A 17,930-nucleotide genomic window follows, 5' to 3' on the forward strand; every position below is an offset into this window, starting at 1 on the left:
TCGGGAGCCCTTGGTGGGTTTGTGCTACAGGACAGTCTCCAGGGCTTCACTTTGGTTGCTGCAGGAATATGGTCAGTCACCTGACAAGGCAAAGCAGGAAAGGAGGAACCTGCAAGGTGCTGTGCAGACCCTGCACAGGCTCATCTTGGAAACTCGGTAAGCAAAGCAGACAGAGACCCAGCAGGGACAGTGCAGTGGCTCATGGAGCTCCTGGCCAAGGCACTGATGGGGCTGGGCCCTGGTCAGAGCCCATCCTGCTGGAGATGCCTGTGAATGGTCTTGGTTCTTGTTTTCAGAGTTACGCATGAAACCCATCAGTGTGAACCTCGGCATGGAAGTTGCTCCTCAGCTGTGCTCCCCTGCGGATGGGCAGGCACAGACAGGAGACGAAGGCAAACAGAGCTGAAGCATTAATCTGGAGAGAGGATGAATGGACTCCAGTTTGTCTGGATGACTGGAGCATGGCTGTCTGTGGCTTCCCAGAGCCTCTTCCTCACTGTTCCCTTTCTGCCACTGCATGGGGAGTGCTGCATGCACTCACACCATCAAAATAACTTCAGAACAGGGACAATGACTTTGATGAATGGAGAGACCAACAGTCCCATGTCCAGCAAGGCTTTCCTATGCAGCCAGAAACACCTTTGTGTCTGCCAAGGATCTTCCTTTTGCTGCTGGTTTTAGACAAAAAGCCCTCAAGTAGAGTAGCAATAGGTGGCCATGCATGAGATTTTGGTTTGACAGCCTGGTGGCTCTACTGACTTCTTCATCCTTTGCTGAAGCTGTATATTGAAGTGGGAGAACTGAAGTCTAAGCATGTTCATCTCTGCAGCAGGAATAGCAAGAGCCTCTAGTAAAGCTGAGGCCGTTCAACCCCAAAATGTCCACCAAAGTGACAGCTCTTACTGACACAGCCCTTGCTGACCCCCCTTTGAGCAGCAGCATCAGTGGGACACAGGCAGCCAGCTGCCCAGCTGGGTGCTCGTGCTGTGCAGGGCTGATGTGTGTTCAATCTGTGTGTGTTACTGCAGACAGACACCCTCTTGGGTTCAGCACTTTGGAGCCTATGTCTACAATGTCAAAACACAAAATTGCTGGAGAGCATCTGAATGCCCTGGGGCGACCTCCAGGCACAAAGTGGCTCAAGTGACTCTGGGGCAGCAGCCGGGGCCTGTGAGCTGTGGGTTGCTGCTTTTCTTCTCTGCTTCTCCTAAAATAAACATGCTCTCAGACTTGCATGGGGATGCAACGGGGAGGGGGGAGTTTCCCCGGGAGCTGGTTACTTCTGTGTTCCCATTGCTTGAGCATTAGCCACTTCCCAGGATTGTGGGGCTGCAGGGCTGACGCTGCTGGGCTCAGGTTGAGACAAAGCAGTGGTCAGTCTGACCTGCAGCAATGGCTTCAGCTACCTGCCCAGTCAGCCCACAGAGAGGACATGGGGTGGTGAGGACAGCAGGGCAAGTGCAACCAAGTAACTTGATGGGGGGCTTCTTAGTGGGGCTGCATTCAGTGTCAGACATTCACCACAACAGGGATCTGCTTAATTTCCCTGATGCTCCATGCAATAACAAACAGCTCCTTGGTGCTCCCCCTTTCACACACCTTGCAAAGAAAACGGAGAGTGGTGGGGCTGCAGCCGAGGCAGGGGAGTGGGGAGCTCACAGCTCAGGCGTCTCTGCAGCTGCAGCATCTGCCACACGCTGGGCTCATCCTGACCCGCTGCTCCTGCCAGGCAAAGGTGCAGAGCATGGAAACGCCCTTCTCTTCGGCCAAAGGCATACCGGGAAGAGGAAAAAGCACTCGAGAGAAGGACGGCGGAAGCAGACAGCCGGTCGCCACGCCGGCGGCACAGCTTGCCTTTCTCTGCCACATTCCCCAGGGAGCTCCACGGACCTGTTCAGCTCTTGAGCTGTGGGTTATAGGGCAGACTGATGCCTCTTCTTCAGCAGCACGTGCAGCAGGGAGGGCTCCTAACACACTGCCCAGGGCATTTCTTCCAGGGGTGCGTCCTCCTTGGGACACCGGGAGTGGAGTGGGACATTTTTGGCCTCGGCCCAGCAGGGCCAAAGCACAGAGTGCACGTCTCATGCTCACAGCATCCCCACACACCCACAGCCTGTGGGAGCAGCAGCGGCCCCTGCCAGCAAGGTTTCCTGTTCACCAGTGATCTCAGAGCACACACGCAGTGTCTGTCCTCTGAAGGAGTCTCGCTCGTACTCTCCATCACATTGACCTGCTGTTGCTCAGTGTCAGCTGTAGGGCTGAGCAAGGACAGAGCTCTGGCGTTGGTGTCGGCCAGCAAAGCGACAAACCCTTCGGCAGGTGGGAGGGGATGCACGGGCAGGAGAAGGCGGGAGGGGCGGCACCGCACTGGCGCGATGACAGGGATGAAGTCAGAGTGGCTGCAGAGCCGTGCTGGGAAGCAGGAGAGGGTGGCAGGGAAGAAGAGCGGCGCTTCCTCGCAGGCGCACAGCTCTACTCATCAGCGGCATTGTTCCCCTTTCATTTATCTTTCCAGCTGGCTGCTCTCTGCACAGAGAGCTGGCTGCTCTCTGCTGGCTGCTCTGCTCTCTCCGAGAGCTGCAGCTTTGCCAGCCTGTGAGCACAAGCGAGTGGCATCGGCCCCAGGAGCATCCTCCCGAGTCTTCCCGCTGCAGACACACATAAGCCTCGAGCAGCCCTGCTAAGGCAACCACAGGGCTCGGGGAAAGGTTGAAGTGAAGGATTCAGCAAATAAAACCCCACAAGCCCCAGAGCTCAGGCAGGATTGTGCCTCTGTGTGCCTCAACAGGGCATTTTAGCTGGCAAAGTCCCTTTGCTCCTGCCCTGTTGAGGGCTGAACATCCACTTGCCCTTGGAGGGATGGTTTCAGCCCACTAAGCCTCGACAGGAAGCACATGTTGTTGCTGTATTTACCGGCACTGCTTCCTCTGTAGCAGCCATTTGCACACTGCAGGGCTACTCAGAGCACACCCATATCCTCGCCAGCAGGCAGAAATTTCCTGTTCCTGGAAGCATTTGTGCAGAGAGGCAATTTATTTGTCGTGCATCTTCCTGGCTAAAGCAGGTTTAGGTGGCTTTTGCTCTGCTAACACTGCAGGGGAGACCTGAGGGCAGGGGAGAGGAAAAAGCTAGGACAGCATAAAACTTATTTACATCAATGGATGCAATAAGAGCATTGCACTTACTTCAGGCAGGACAAGCCAGTTCATCATCTTGCCTTTTATCAGTGGCAGGGTGTCCACTAGAGCTCTTGTTCCTGGGCTGATAGCACCAGGGAGGCAGCTGCTGTGCCCTGCAGCTGGTGTCCCCTGCTCTAGCATTAAATATTGCCTATTATCAAAGCTTCTCTGGTTCTTCCAAGTGCCATTTGCCTTATCTCAGGTGTTTTTCTGAAACCCACTTTGGAAATGCCAGTGGCAAAAAGCAAGCACCGAAGGCTGGAGAGCAACAAGTCCCCATGGAGCTTGACAGGCACTGGGTGTGTAGGTGTTATCCAGCCCTGATGCTGTCCTGCATGCTGGGGCTGTTGAGAACTGACATGAGAGGTGATGCTGGCAGGAGCTGAGGTGTCCTCAGTGCCTTTGTGTAAGAGTGAGGGGTGAGAAACAGGGCCTGTGCTGCGGTGGATCAGCACAGCCTGACCCCAGGCACGGCTGCACCCGTGGCATGGTCCAGCCTGCTGGCATGGGGGACGGCTGGAAATGCTCCCCCTTCACCAGGGCAAGGCCTGTGTTCAGCAATGAAGATGACATCTTGAGGAAAGACTCACCACCGTGTTAAAGGACTCCATACTGCAGCCCAGGGGTTGCTGCAGAGGAGCAGTGCTCACGCCTGCAGCTCTCCCGTACTGCTTAGTTCCAGTTTTCAGGAAAGCTTCTGAGTCTCCACAGAAAGCCGAGTTTCAGGCAGGACTACAGGCATGGCTAAGCCTGGCACTGAACACTACCATCCTGACAGCTTTTCACCTCCAGGTCCCTACTCTGCCTGCAGAGTAGTGACCATCCTCTGGGATAAAAAAGGCTGCAGATGAGAGCCCTGCCAGAGCACAGTCCTCCCAGAGCCCCATGGAGCCCACCCAGGTCTCCTCTGCTTCCTCCCTCTCAGGGCAGTAACCTCCTGCTCGGGGCTGGCAGCTGCAGTTCCTGCAGATGGGTGACCCCAAAAGCGCCAGTGCCTGGCACCGAGGACCGGCCCCGTATCGACGCAGGCTGGGAAAGAGGGAGGCTGAAAATAAAAACAACTCCAGAAAAGAATGACAGGAATTATTTCAGGTCTGGAACAACCTGCCTCACAGTGAGCGAGTGAAGAAGCCAATCTGTTTAGTTTATCTAAGGGAAAGTTAAGAGGGAACTTAGACGCATCTATAAATACCTACATGTTGGGAACATTTCTGATTGCCAAGGTCCTTTATCCTAGCAAACAAAGGCAGCAAAATTTCCTGGTGCTGGGAGCTAAGGCAAGAGAAATCCAGGCTAACAGTAAAGTACAGATTTTTAATGTGAAGGATAAATAACCATCAGGCCAGCCAGGCCAGGGACAGAGCAGATTCCCCATTGCACAAAGCCTTAAAATTAAACCTAGAGATGTCTGCTGCTAAAGGAGACATTGCAACTCAGCCAAATATTTGGGGCTAGATGCGAGAACGCTCCACGGCCTGGGACAATTAGGAAGAAAATCTCTTAAAATACGAGTGTTTCCAACTGCTCAGGCTCTCACTCCTCATGGGTTTTGCCCTGTGACTCCCCTGTGGTGGTGGTTCCCACCCACTGGCAAATGGAAACAAGCAGCCAAGCTCATCTGCCTGTCATGTTCAGAAAACCACTGTCCCACCCTTCCAAAACTGGTAAAGATGTGGTGAATGCTGGAAAATGTAGAGAGAAGCAAGAGGAAAAGGAGAAATTAAACAGTAAGGGAAAAAAAATGGGGTGTTACCCATTTTATTGCAGTCCAGAATAAGAAGGAAAACATTTAAAAAAAGGACAGAAAAGAGGCAGTGCAATTTTTGTATTTAAAATACTTTGGAAGAAGACTTAGACTTAGCAAACAAACATTATTTCAGACTACGCCAAGGAAAACAACATTTTCATATAATTTTAAATCTGTGGTGAGCTCCATTCATCCTGGCCACTTCATCCCTCCCAGAAGCGCATTTTGCCCTTCACTCATCCCTAAAACTCCCCTCAAATGCGTAGCCCAAACGATGCACTCGCACCAGGAGGGAGCTGAGATTTACGATGCACATCCAAATAAATGGTGTTTCCAAGTAAACAAGACAGCAGAGAAAAGCTCCCGGTAAGCTGAGGAACGGACCTGCCATTTAAGAGCTCAGAGAAAGAAAAAATACGGAAATCTGCAACGTGGGAGCGTGCCAGCACCGGGGGGAGAGGGACAGGGCTGGGAGGATTTCCAGCTCCACGCAGCCTCTTTATTCCTGCGCCATACCCACCTGCCCTCTGAGCCCTGAGGGCTGACACTGGGCCGTGGTAAATAACAACGCAAGGGGGTGATGTCGGGGTCGTCCAGCCCCTGGCACAGGTGACTGCTCGATCTTTTTAGTGTGAGCATCACCCGAACGGCCATGAGGAAACACTGCCAGCCCCAGGGGAGGGAAGCGCCTGCACAGCACCATCCCTGCAGCGCTCCGAGCACACGGCCCCGGGGCTGTCCCTCAGTGCCAGCCGCTGGCAGGGTGGGATGTGGCGTGGGGCCCACGGAGGCTCACCTGGGGCAGGGTGCTGTGAGAGCTGAGGACCAGGCTGCAGACACTGGCTGGTGCCTCTGTCCTCCGTGCTGTCACCCTCACCAGCCGTGGCGGTGTCCCCGGTGTGCTGTCCCCGGTCCCCGTGGGAAGCCTCCGCTCACGGTCCCAGGAGGAATCCTGAAATGAAACAGGGGGTACCTGCGGGTAGGGCAGGCCGGCTGCCTTCAGGCCCCCTTCTGGAAGGGCCAAAAGGAGCTTTCCCCCATGCAAGGGGCTCACAGTGAGCATCCCACCGCTGGTGTCAGCCTGCCTGGCCCTGGCCCCAGGGGCAGTGGGGTCACTGCAGGCTTTCTTTCTGGCTGTCCCACTTCACATTTCAGCAACACAAGATGCCTCAAACACATTTTTCGGAGAAAGGAGGAGGGATTTAATGGTGTCAATGGCTTGGGCTGTGTTCAGTGCAGGAAGCCCCAAGACTGGCTGCTTTGCTCCTCCCCACTGCAGACAGGGCACGGTGAGGGGAGCAGGGGCACCCCTCACACCAGCTGTGCTGGGCCCATGGCTGCTTCCCTGCCTGTTTCCACGTAATTGATTTTTAAAATTCTTTATTGATTTTCAGAATTTTTTGTTGTCACATTTCCTTGGGGACTCATAGACTGGCCTGGCTGCAGGCACTGGTGGCTGTTGCCACCACAGGTGGATGGATCAAGGCTACAGGACACCCAAAAAACCAAAGCAGGATTCCACTGCCTATGGTATAACATCACTAAAAATTCATCCATAAACACATACTAGATTTGCAGGTTTGCCTTTAACTAGAGGGACTGGCAGTGTGAGGGGAATCAAGAAAAAATGGGACTAAAATGGTTCCTGAGTCAGAAGGACACAGATATATCTTGCACTGACTGTGGGCACTTTTGTTGCCCTTGTTCTTGATCCCCAAACTCCTTTCAAGTGTTCTTTCTTAGATAATATCATTCAGTTCCATCTTCCTTGTGAGACACTCAAATTTGGTGTCCCCCCAGGTGTATGATGGAAAGCCAGTTCAGTCTGTGAGGCAGAAAATGGTGTTTATCCGATAGGATTATTTCCCTGAATTTTTGCATTTCTGCAGAAACGTTCCTGTATCTCCAGATCAGGGGGATCCCACAGCATCCCTTGGCAGGGCACGAGGCAGTGAGAGGGGGATGGGAAGACGGCCTGCAAAGACACGAGGCAATTTTATTTACCTTGGTGTCTTTGAGATAAGTGAGACCCTACTGCTCAATTCCTGCCTCCCCACCTGGTGCTCTATCTTTCAAAAGCCTCTAACCAGAACAGCCTTTAAAAGGCTGTTGAAAATTAAAGGGAATGCAAATAAGAGAGACAGAAGTTATCTGAGAGCTGGGAAAAAATCCTGAAAAGGGAATCTTAAAGGACTCAACCTACTTCACTTATCAAAAGCAGCCTGCGAGGTGGCTGGATCAGAGAGCTGAAATGCCTCCACGGGAGACAGTGTCAGACAGGAGCAACTAATCCAGCTGCAACAGCAGAGCAGGAACCAGAGCTGGAACTGCAGCTGTTCACGTTAGGAATAATTCAATTAACACTTGTGAACCAGAGAAGTTGCCTCATTAATGAGACAAGCTATGACAGAGAAGGTGTGGAAACAGCCTGGATGAGAGCTGGGCAGGCTGTGGTGGCCAGCAGCCTCCTGTGCTCCTTGCCTCCCTCTCAGTGCAGGAGTGTGCAGAGTCTGACCTCGCAACATTACGAGTTTGGCTCTTACCTCAGGCAGGTTTTGGGGCTCTCTGGGGGTCACTGCAGAGCTGGGCTCGCTGGCCCCATGCTGCTGCCTGGCTGTGCCATGATGTGCATCCAGGCTCGGAGATTGCAGGGGTGCAGAGCGCAGTGTGAAATCATAGAATTCATGGATATCTGCAAAACAGCACGAGAAACATCCACAGGACCTGGGAGGCAGCCTGAGGCCAGCTCCTGTGTGTGGTGCAGCACCCATGCCCTCCCACTCTGCCTCCAGAGCATCATAGGTCTGAGCCCTCTGAGAGGCTGGCACCCTGGGAGAGGGCTCTGCTGGCTCCCCGCACTTGCTGCATTGCCCACCACACCCCTTCTGAAGGCAAGAGGTGTAGAGGGGTGCCTGGCTCAGAGGGCAGTGCCCCATGGCTCTGGAAGGCACAGGCATATCCAAGGAGCAATGACTGTGCAGACCACAGGGTCTAAGAGCAAACCATGCTCAGCAACATCAATCCGAAACTCACCCCATCCTGCTCGCCAGGCTGTGCCAGCCCCAGGATTGGTGCCATGACCCTTTTGCTCCAAAAACCCTCCTGCACCAGCCAGCCCCTGCCTGCCTCTCTGCCCTGACACAGATGGGCATTTCCTTCCCCATCACTGTTCCCCAGCAGTCCTGGCTTGTGGAAGGGCTCCTTTCCCAGGAGTACATGCAGAGGGCACAGGGCACTAGGAGGGCAGGCTCACAGTGTACCAGCTCTAAAGAGCTGATGACTACATCTGTGTTATCTCCAGCTCCTTCCCTGATAAATTCTGTCTTCCCTCCTGGCATGATTTACCTGTGCACTGCCACAAGCAGATGTCAGGTATCCTCATTCTGGGCTCCAAGGACCTGAGATTGCTGCTGTAAACCATAGTGGCTCCAGAGGGGCTGTGGGAGCCCAGACCCCCTCCAGGAGGATTTTACCCTCTCCTGGTCACACACAGAGGATTCCAGGGAGCAGCAGGGATGCAGTGGGCTTTGCTCCTCCCTAAGGAAACCCCCACTGCTGCACTCTCAGGCAGCCCCCAGTTCATTTCCAGGGCCAGCACCTCCATGGGAGCAACAAAAGCCAATATGTCCATTGCAGAAGTGTTTAATTTCAGGAGGGGAACTATATCAAAAGTGAGAAACTTTTATATGAAGAAACTGAAAGGGGTAACAAAAATTTGTGGGAGGCTCTGAGCCTATTCAGAGAGACTCACTGGGACATCAGAGCAGACGTGCAGTGCCTGGCTGAAGGATATTGTAAAGGCAAAAGGGAGGAAAGCAAGGTTCGACCTCAGGGGAAGGGACACTATTGAAAGTGAGAAGACATTAATCTAAACAGCTGAAGCTGCATTTAAATGAGAAAACCAGAAAGGATGGTAAATGCTGCCAGGTTAGAGGTAAAGCTCCAAAAGGTCGGCCAAAAGAGTTTGGTAAATGCCTTGCAAAAGCCATAAAAAAGTAATAAATCCCTTCAAGCACCTGGGAAACAGGAAGCCTGGCAGAGTCAGCAGGGCCAAAAAGTCACGGCAGCATAAATAAGCACTCAGAGCAGGAAAAGCCACAGCAGGAACCTGAGTTCATTTTCTGTACCTGCGTCTGCTGTGGAGGAAGCCGGAGAGCTCCTCTTCTGCGAGTGACCCGAAGGGCAAGCAGTGGGGCCCAGCTTGAGGGGGACGTGGCCATTCCCATGGCACTCCCTGGGAGCCCAAGGGTGAAGTGGCTGCACCAGCCCTTCAGTCTGTGATTTTTCACCTGCAGCTGTGCCACACCAAAGCACCACGGGGTATTAAATGCCCACGTTATACAGATTTCCAAAGGAAATCTGGTGAGCATTTGGCAGCGTGAGCAGGGATATGCTGACCACTGACTGAAGCTACTTCCCAGGTGTAGCAGGATGCTCTGCCTAAGTGTGGATACGGCAGCTCAAAATTTGTCTTACAATTTATCAGTGAAGGCCTGAGCAAGGAGGGTCTGCTGACCAATGATAAGATCGAGTGAGGAGGGTCTGCTGTTCTGAGTGCTGAGGAACGCTGAGACCAGCTTGGTCAAACTCTCAAACCCCACCAGAAGGACATGCAAGACAAGTGCTCCCTGACTGAATCTGGGAGCAGCAAAAATGTGCAGGCTCTGATGTGGAAGTGAGAGTCAGGAGTGGCGAGAAGAAGAAACTAAAAGAGCTGCTCACACCTTTTCCAGCACAAAGCATGTTTTGCTGATTAAACCTCATAACACATAATCTGAAAAATGCAAATGACTGACAGTCAATCACTTTATACTATAAAAGGCCAGTCATATTTTTGCACAGTGAGGACTTCTATCATACCTAAGGTCTGTGAAGATCCTTCCCTTGAGTGGGGACACCCCTCAAGGTTACTCCTTGAGGCCGAGTGAAAGAGATTTACCCACAGGCATTGGTATGGGTGAGTAACATCAATCTCTACTTAATAACTTTTTACCTAGCTTTAATAGAATTGCTCTAATATTGCTTCAAAAGCAGTGCACTACACTAGTAGTTATAGCTATTCATACTGTGTAGTAAATAAATTCTGATTAAGCCCTTCTTTTTCTAATCATCGCTAATCAACATAAATAAATAATTTAATATATTTATATAAATGTATTAGGCCATCCTTAATCCTGCGGGACAAAGTTGTATAAAGGTTCAATTACACCTCTATAATCCTTTAGACATAAAACAGTGACAAAGTCTGGGGCTAAGACTGGATCCAGCTGCACCCAGGCTCCTCTCTGGAGAGTTTAGAAAGCAAGGGGTTCCTTTCAGCTCCTCATGACTCAAAAGGAGGGCTTCTCCAATAAACTTTGTCTGAAGCTCCCACTCTGCCCACAACACCAGGGATGCTTTCACAAAGCAGGGCTGCACTCCCAGATGCAAGTGCCCATCCTTTCTCCCTGTGCTTAACCACATGCCCAATCACCACAGCAGCACATCCATGTTGCAGATGGGATGAGAGCAGCATCAACCCCCATCTTCCACCTCCCTGGGGCTGCCTGGTCTGGTGACCTCCCAGCTTCAGGGAAGAAGCTGCTATAAATCTCGGCTGGCAGACCAGCTGGGTGCCCACGGGGAGCCCAGCCAGGCTCTGCTGTCCTGTGCCCTGGGAGACATGGGGCAGCTGGCAATGATGGGAGCAGTGGGAGTCCCCAGATCTACCCACTGCACCTGGGGTACCCCTCCACAACCCCCCTGCTGCAGAACACGCTGCTGGCAGCCCCTGAAGCCTTCCCAAATCAGACATGAGGTCACAGCAAGCGGTCACTGCACAGCCAGACAAACTGGACTTTGTTTTTGTGCTAAAACATCTCTCCCTCTGGTTATAAAAATAATAATTGCATAACAGGATAGCAGCGGCTCCTGGCTGCATGGATTGCATTTGGAACACACAAAACTCTGCAAGAATGAAAACAGGGTTTGAACAGCCCCACTGTGGGGGTGCAGTGCTGCTGGCATCCCTGTTTGTCACCCATCTGCTGCAGGAACACAGCCTGGGGCAGCCAAGCTGGCAAGGTGCCTGCAGAGCAGAAAACTTGTCCCCTGAAGCAGCCACTCTCCACCTCCAAAACCCTCAGCCCGGTTTAGGTGCTTGCCAGAAGAGGGAATTGTTGCTGGCACCAGGGATTAGAGGAGTTTCAGGATTGGTGGGCAGGGTTCAGGCAGCAAAGGATGTGGCCATGACAGAAGTGCATTTTAGAAGACATGCATGTGGCATTAAAGATAATTTAAATATATGCCAGTTTCCCTAATTTCTTATGAGCACCACAAATTGCACACAAATCTGCCTCACCTGTGCTCTTTAAGAGCAGCACTACCTGAAAAGCCTCCATAAGAGGATATTGTGGTAGCAAAAGATGATGCTGCATGTTCTGCCTTACAGCCCAGTTTCTGTGTGATGACAGTGTAAATCCATTCTGGATCTAACAAGGAGAAGTAACTCAAGATTTACAGACATTAGAATTTTTCCAGCAATTTCCTCCTGGGGTTAATTCATCAAATAAATGCCATTAAATATTTCTATAGCACCAGCATCTGAGGGCTAATGCAGCGTCCTTGTGCCAGCACATGCACTTCCAAAAAATGACATTTCTTCCCCAGTATGTGCTCTGGCACCAGCTGCATCACCACAGACTTGAAACCTCAGCCTCACACCAGACCCTCAGCCATGTCCCCACTGCCACAGGGAGGATTCACATGCATGGCTGCCACAGCAGATCTTTCAAGAAAGCTACAAGTTTCTATTCTTGCTATGGGCAAACCTAAAAGAGGAGGAGTCCTCAGCGATGGGAATCCTCCAGATTCCTCCAGTTTTCCACCCCGGCTCCTGCAGCCACCCAGGGAAGTCACAACCACCATCCCCAGGAGCACTGCTGGCAAGCTGAACTCCCAGCTGGAGTTTGCAGCCAGAGAAGCACTGCCTGCCTCTCCTGCCTTCACCACAGCTCTGGGAGGAACCTTTTCTGGGGTAAAAGGAGCTGCAGGGGAGGGTTGTGGGTCCAAGCGGCTGACAGAGCCACACTGAGGTCTGCACCAGCCACTGCTCAGGCACAGGAGATGAGCTGAATCCCAGAGGGCTTTTGGGAGGAGCACGGCCCCTTGGGCTGCTGGCAGCTGGGATGGCCAGACGCAGACAAACCCTGCCTGTCCACCCAGCTTCTCCCGCTGCAAAGGGCACAACGGCCCCTTTCAGCCCCGGCTCTGGGAAGGAAAGGTCAGGGAGCTGCTCTTGTGTGTGAGACCCATCCTCCTCTCCAGGAGAGAAGACCGAGCGTCTCCCTGAGGGGCTCCCAGTAGCAAAGGGAAAGCAGGGCCACCGTCACCCCCGTCCAGGCTCCTCGATCGCCCTTTTGCTGGGCTGTTTCCCTGCAAGTCACGCACTTGGCTCCACAGCCTCAGACACGGGGAGAGAGGGGCCAGGAGAAGGGAGCCAGCACAGCCTGTTTTCCCTCCGAGCAGCCAAGGAATTTCTTTTGTGCGGAGCAGGGCTTGGCACATTCCAGCGCAGAGCAGCTCCCGCATCGCTGTGCCGTGCCGAGCCAGCCGCGGCACCCGCTGGGACAGGAGCAGTCCTGGCAGAGACAGTGTGCCCCAGGCATGGGCAGCTCCAGGGACAGGGAGGTGGTCACAAGGATTTAAGGGGCTGTCCTGTGCTCTGGCAGAACACGGTGCATGTGCAGAGCAACACTGGGCTCGATCACAGAAACAGACACATCCAGCACTACACAGATGCATCCTGGACACAACACAAACTTTATCTGAATATCCCAGCAGATCCACCCCTGGAGATGGACAAACTGGGATTTCTGGAGCCCCCAAAACGGATTATTCTTGAAAAAAAATTATATGGAAAGTCGTATCCCTGGCATTTTTCATATGGACCAACTTGGCAAACTCCGTGATATTTTTCACTTCTGGTAGCTCTTCCATGGCCTAATGCATTTTGATGCTCAAACTCCAGCCAGCCAATGCATGCCTTAGGAAAGCATTACCTGCAGGAGCAGATGACCTGAGGACAGGGATAGACCATACTCACACATTCATCATCCCCAGGGGTTGAAAAAAAGCAGGGTCTTGTTGCTGAAAGGCTGCAAGAGGAGGCTAAGGCCTCTCCAGAGCCAGAAGCATCTGGTATGGTGTGGGGCAGTGAGATGGGAGCCTCTGCACTGAGAGGTGTATCTGTGGCTCTTCTGCAAATCCTCCTCCCTCAGATAAACACTGAACCAGCGCTGTGACTCGGAGAAACTTCAGTCAGAGACATAGCAGCCCACTGGGAAAAGGAGGGGTGAAAAGCAAATAAAACAGAAATGTCCTATCACCCTTCCAGTGCTGTCACTGTGCTCCAGCGGGTCTGGACCGTGGACACGAGGCAATCCAGTTCGTGCCAGCTGTGTGTGGTCACAGCAAGCACGAAGCCAGACACAATGTCCATGCTGGGACAGAGGAATTCACAAACCTACTCCAAGGGAAGCAGGGGGGAGGGGGCGGAAGTAATTAATGCAAATTCCTAGTTTAGGTAAACACATCTAGAGAAAGCTCGCTCTGGCACGGGGGAATTAATATCCTGTTAAACCAGTTGAAAAGGTCACCAGCAATCAAGCGACACTCCCGACACTCGCCCGTGCCAGCGCTGACAGGGCACCAAGACAGAGGGCTGAGAGCAGGGAGCCGGGAGCTCTGTGCAGCATCCGCCTGCCAGCGTGCAGCTGCAGCCGGCTCGGCGCGTGTGCAGACGTGTTCTCTGCAGCTACACTCTCTCCACAACACTTCTGCTCTAATATCAACAGCCCTGGGCCTTGGGAAAGCTGCTTCACTGCCTTCACACAGCCCCAGGGAGGGCTGGTAGAGCACACAAAAGCAGCCAGGGGTGTTGGGTTCATGTCAGGTTTGCCGAGGCGATCACAGCCTCCAGGTTGGGGTGAACCACGGGCTGGGGACCATTTAGAGAACGGGTTGTATAAATTAAGAGACAAGAAAGGAGATGCACACTGGTCCCTTCATTGTGGGGGCCCACCTGCCCTGGGAAGGCCTCCCTAGCCACGTGTCTCTGCTGGCACAGAGATTCCAGCACAAGACCTTCAAAAGGACACCCTGGGACTGAAAGCCTCGAGGTGATGCTCCAATAGCAAGAAAGAAGAAAGGAAAGAATAAAATAGCTCAAGACACACCACTCAATTTCATCTTCAGTGGAAAACCTGAAGCACAGAGGAGCTGCTGGCAACTCACATCTCTGCAGGCACAGAAGTGAGTCTCTGGCTGCAGAGGTGTGAAGAAAAGGTGAGAGCTGCCAAGAGACAAGACAGGCGGTGAGGGGGAGCACCAGGGTTGTGACAGCCTTGGGTCAAAATGCACTGAGAATGAGCCACACACCACATGTGCACCTCTGCACCCTGGGGACCCTCTAAGAGTGCAGAGCCTTTGGGGTGCTTTCCCTTCCTTCCCACCAGGAAAACCAAGCTTCTCTCTCAGTAGACCCAGGAAAAGAGACCACCAGGGCTGCATGTGTTTCCCGAGGCCCACAGCGAATAGAACTTAAGGAGAGGAGCTGAGTGGGAGCTCCTGCCCCTCTCCACACACTGCAGCTTCTGCAAATGGTTCTCTGGGATTAACTCTGAAATTAGTGCTCTAAGTCAACCGTCACAGCCAAGATTTGGTCTGATTTAGCAGGGAATGGAGTCAAGCAGCTTCAGAGTCCAAACCCATTGAATTTTGTTTTTCTTAAAAAAACACTTTGCAAAGAAAGGGCATTTTCAAATGCCCTTATCAGCAAGATAGCCCTGTGTCTTGCACAGAGAAGCTGCAAAGTCCAGCAAGACTCTAGCTGTATTTGTCTAAATCCACATGGAGAACTTTATACAGTGCTAAAAATGACATTTTCTGGTGTCCAGCCCCAAGATGAGCCTTGCTGTTAAATCTATTTCTTGTGTGAAATGGAGCCGCTGGAACAGTGTGTTACTCACAAGTGCTTGTGGGTCTAAGAGCAAAAAAGGCCAGAATAACCCAAAGGAGCTTGGATACATGTGGATTCTCTCTTAAAGATAGAAAAAGTTAATTTCCATTCAATTTGGCAGCAGGAGTGGAAAGCAGCAGGTTGTGATGAGGCTGGGGTGGAGTGTCTTTGTATGGCAGCAGAACTGGAAACCCAGCGGTGGCTGCACTGCACAGAGGGTGCTCACAGCATGGCAGGATCCTTTAGCAGGTGCTGGATAGATCTGGGATGACCAGATGAAGAAGGCTTTACCCTTTGTCTTTAATCACCCAACTGAGGAATTGCATCACAAACACCCAGCGATCACAGCCCGGACCCCTGGTATCTCCTGCCCAAGTCCTGGAGGGAAAAGACAGCCCAGCTCCCTGGAATGATGTGCCATGTGTTTGCACAGGATGTGCCCTGTCTGGTCAGTGCCAGGCACCCGTGCAGGATCAGGCCCCTGGGAGGCCCCGCTAACCACAAAGCCACAGGGACTGCGAGGCAGGAGCTTACCCAGCAGAGCCTGGAAGAGTTCACTTTGGAAGATGTGCGAGACTTTTCCAATGGAGGCTTTTAGCTCCTGCTCCTCCGGGGACCGCAGGGTGCTTTGGTATCTGGTCAGAATTTCCACTGCCCGTTCAGTGTCTGCAGAGATGACACAGGAATAACAAGGCATTAACACTGAAGAATGTGAAGGGAAGGCTCAAGTGCAGGCTTGAATAATGCCTCCAGTTGCCTTCCAGCTTGGATTTTTAAGAATCAGACAGCCACAAAAGCGGTCTCCTCACTCACACCTGGATGAGCTAACCCTGCTGAGAGGCGCAGAGGGCCCATAGTGGAGAACTGGGCAGGGGCTGCAGGGGAGGTGGTTCTACCAAAACCCCTGAAAATCAGTGGCTAAAATCAGATTAGTTCACCTCTGAACCCTGTGGCACTGGGCAGCCTGAACACCTCTGCCACCTCCCAGGCAGAGAAGCCATTCAGGAGCTGGACACATCCTGGTTGCACAGGGCTATGAATACTACTGCAGGAGCTGCAGTCTCCCACATGGGTCCAGATGGCTGCAGCGACGCTGAGTGTAGGCCCATTCACATAGTGCAAACAGCTCAGCTCCATGAGTGGCGAAACTTGGGTTTCTACAGGGTGAAGCGTAAGAATTGCTCAACGCAGCAAGCAGCTGTGGGTCAGCAGGAGACAAGTGGGAAAGGAACATGATGCGTTGGGGTCAAAGGAGATGCTGGCCAGGAGGGGAGTTGGAGACTGCCCCAAAGCAATGCTTTGGTTAAAGACTGGGTTCACATAGCTATATGAAAACCCTGGACCTGAAATAGTGGAGCTGTGATCTCTGTGTTTGGACATCTCCATGCTTCTCTGGGCAGACAGCCAGAGCTGCCAGTGCAGCCCAAACCTCAGATGTGACCCACATCTCAGGCAGGTGGGAAGCTCCTGTGGACCTTGAGACTGTCCCAGCCCTATCAGTGGATATTTCCCTTTGTCACCCAGGCAGCCTGCAGACAAAGAGCGTCTGTGTGAGGAGGCAGAGAAGCTGTCCCGCCACTGCTGGAGACTCATCTTTTAAGCCAGGAACTCATGCAGAAAGGATGACCCTGCTCATCACAGGGCTCTTGGCAGAGAATTCAGGTCATCAGACAAGGGGGCCTGTGTCTGCTAGGGTGTGTGCCACCTGGTATCCCAGCTCACCCAGACTCCCAGCTCCTCCTCGGCCGAAAGGGAAAGGGGGTCCTCCTGCCTGTGTCCCCAGCCCACAGTGACTCATAGTGGGAGCAGAACAAGGAAAGGAGTCTGGGGAAGCATGAATAGCTCCGACTCAGAGCTGGGCTCCATGAAAAGCAGGGACTTCCCTAAGCTTTATGGGGACCCTAGCCCTGTGCTATCACTAAGAGCTTCCTTTTCTGCAAGATAAGACTGCTTCAAACACTGCCCAGCATCCCATGAGCAGGACTGAGACATCTTTGCCTGGTCATTCCTGACCTTATTTGCAAAAGCTAAAGAAACAGATGAAGAACTGGGGCCATCACACCAGGACACAAAGACAGCGAACCTGGTGTGAACTTCCCACCCCAGTCCAGGCTGTGCAGAAAGAGCAGCATGCACCCTGCGCTGACTTCTGTGCTGCTGGCCACTGGCACTGGGTGACAGCCGGCTGGAGCAGGGGAGCACTGGCTCTGGGGAAGTGCTTGTGCACCTGGCATGGGGGTGAGACTGGAGGACCCTTCTTACAGCACCCAAGAAAGAGCACGTGTTGTCCAGGGCCCATCTCACCATGCCTCAAGGTGCATCCAAGTCCCACTTACAGAAAACCCCTCCTCGCAGGACTCACACCCCCACGCCCGCCCTCCTCCCCACAGCACCCAAGGGCTGTGCGAGCACAGCATCCCACGGCCACCCGCTCCGAGCCACGAGGACACGTCCACAGCCCGAGGAGGGCGTGAAGCGAGGGCGCCCCGTCCTCGGCTCTTAACCCCTGGCTTGCACGGCCGCCCGCAGCGGGGAGCGAGGGCGGGAGCTGCCCGGCAGGGGCGCGGAGCGCCGGGCGCGGTCCCAGCGCGGCACCGGCGGGGCGGACACTTGTTGAGCGCGGGGGGCGCGGTGCCCGGCACGGCGGGCAGGGCAGGGCAGGGCCGGGCAGTGCCCTCCTTACCTTCCCGGCGGATCATCGCTCCGCCGTGGCCGACGGCCGCTCCGCTCGGTGCCAGCCCGAGAGCGGCCGAGCCGCCGCCCGCCCCGCCCCGCCCCGCAGGGACCGGCCGGGAGCCGCCCCCCGCCCGCCGGCACCGCCCCCGGGAGCGCCCCGGCTGCGGGAGCGCCCCGCGCCCGCCGCTCTGCCCCGCCTCGGAGCCCGCCGGGCTGCGGGGCGGCTCGGCCGGAGCCCCGCCCGGCTCGGCCTCCCGTCCCTGCCCGCCGCGGAGGGCCCGGCCCGCCGGCCCCGGTTCCCGGTGCGGTCACTAGGTGGCACGGAGGCGCC

The 17,930-nt window shown here is 53.8% G+C and overlaps 1 protein-coding gene across 2 annotated transcripts in view; it reads right to left on the minus strand.

Moving 5' to 3' along the window:
• Positions 1–17,700, minus strand: part of DLG3 (discs large MAGUK scaffold protein 3) — a 76,048-nt gene extending 58,348 nt beyond the window's left edge. For both annotated transcript variants that reach the window (XM_051792151.1, XM_051792140.1), the window contains exons 1-4: positions 17,607–17,700; positions 15,458–15,589; positions 7,470–7,618; positions 5,723–5,878 (exon numbers count right to left, since the gene is read on the minus strand). In XM_051792151.1, the coding sequence (XP_051648111.1) occupies positions 5,723–5,878; positions 7,470–7,618; positions 15,458–15,589; positions 17,607–17,622 (453 nt within the window). In that variant the 5' untranslated portion in view covers positions 17,623–17,700. The remainder of the gene's footprint in view (positions 1–5,722; positions 5,879–7,469; positions 7,619–15,457; positions 15,590–17,606) is intronic.
• Positions 17,701–17,930: the final 230 nt, after the last annotated feature.

Source organism: Manacus candei, unplaced genomic scaffold (assembly GCF_025592945.1).
Source record: "Manacus candei isolate 608988 ecotype Guabito, Panama unplaced genomic scaffold, ASM2559294v1 h1tg000003l, whole genome shotgun sequence".
Classification (NCBI taxonomy): Eukaryota; Metazoa; Chordata; class Aves; order Passeriformes; family Pipridae; genus Manacus; species Manacus candei.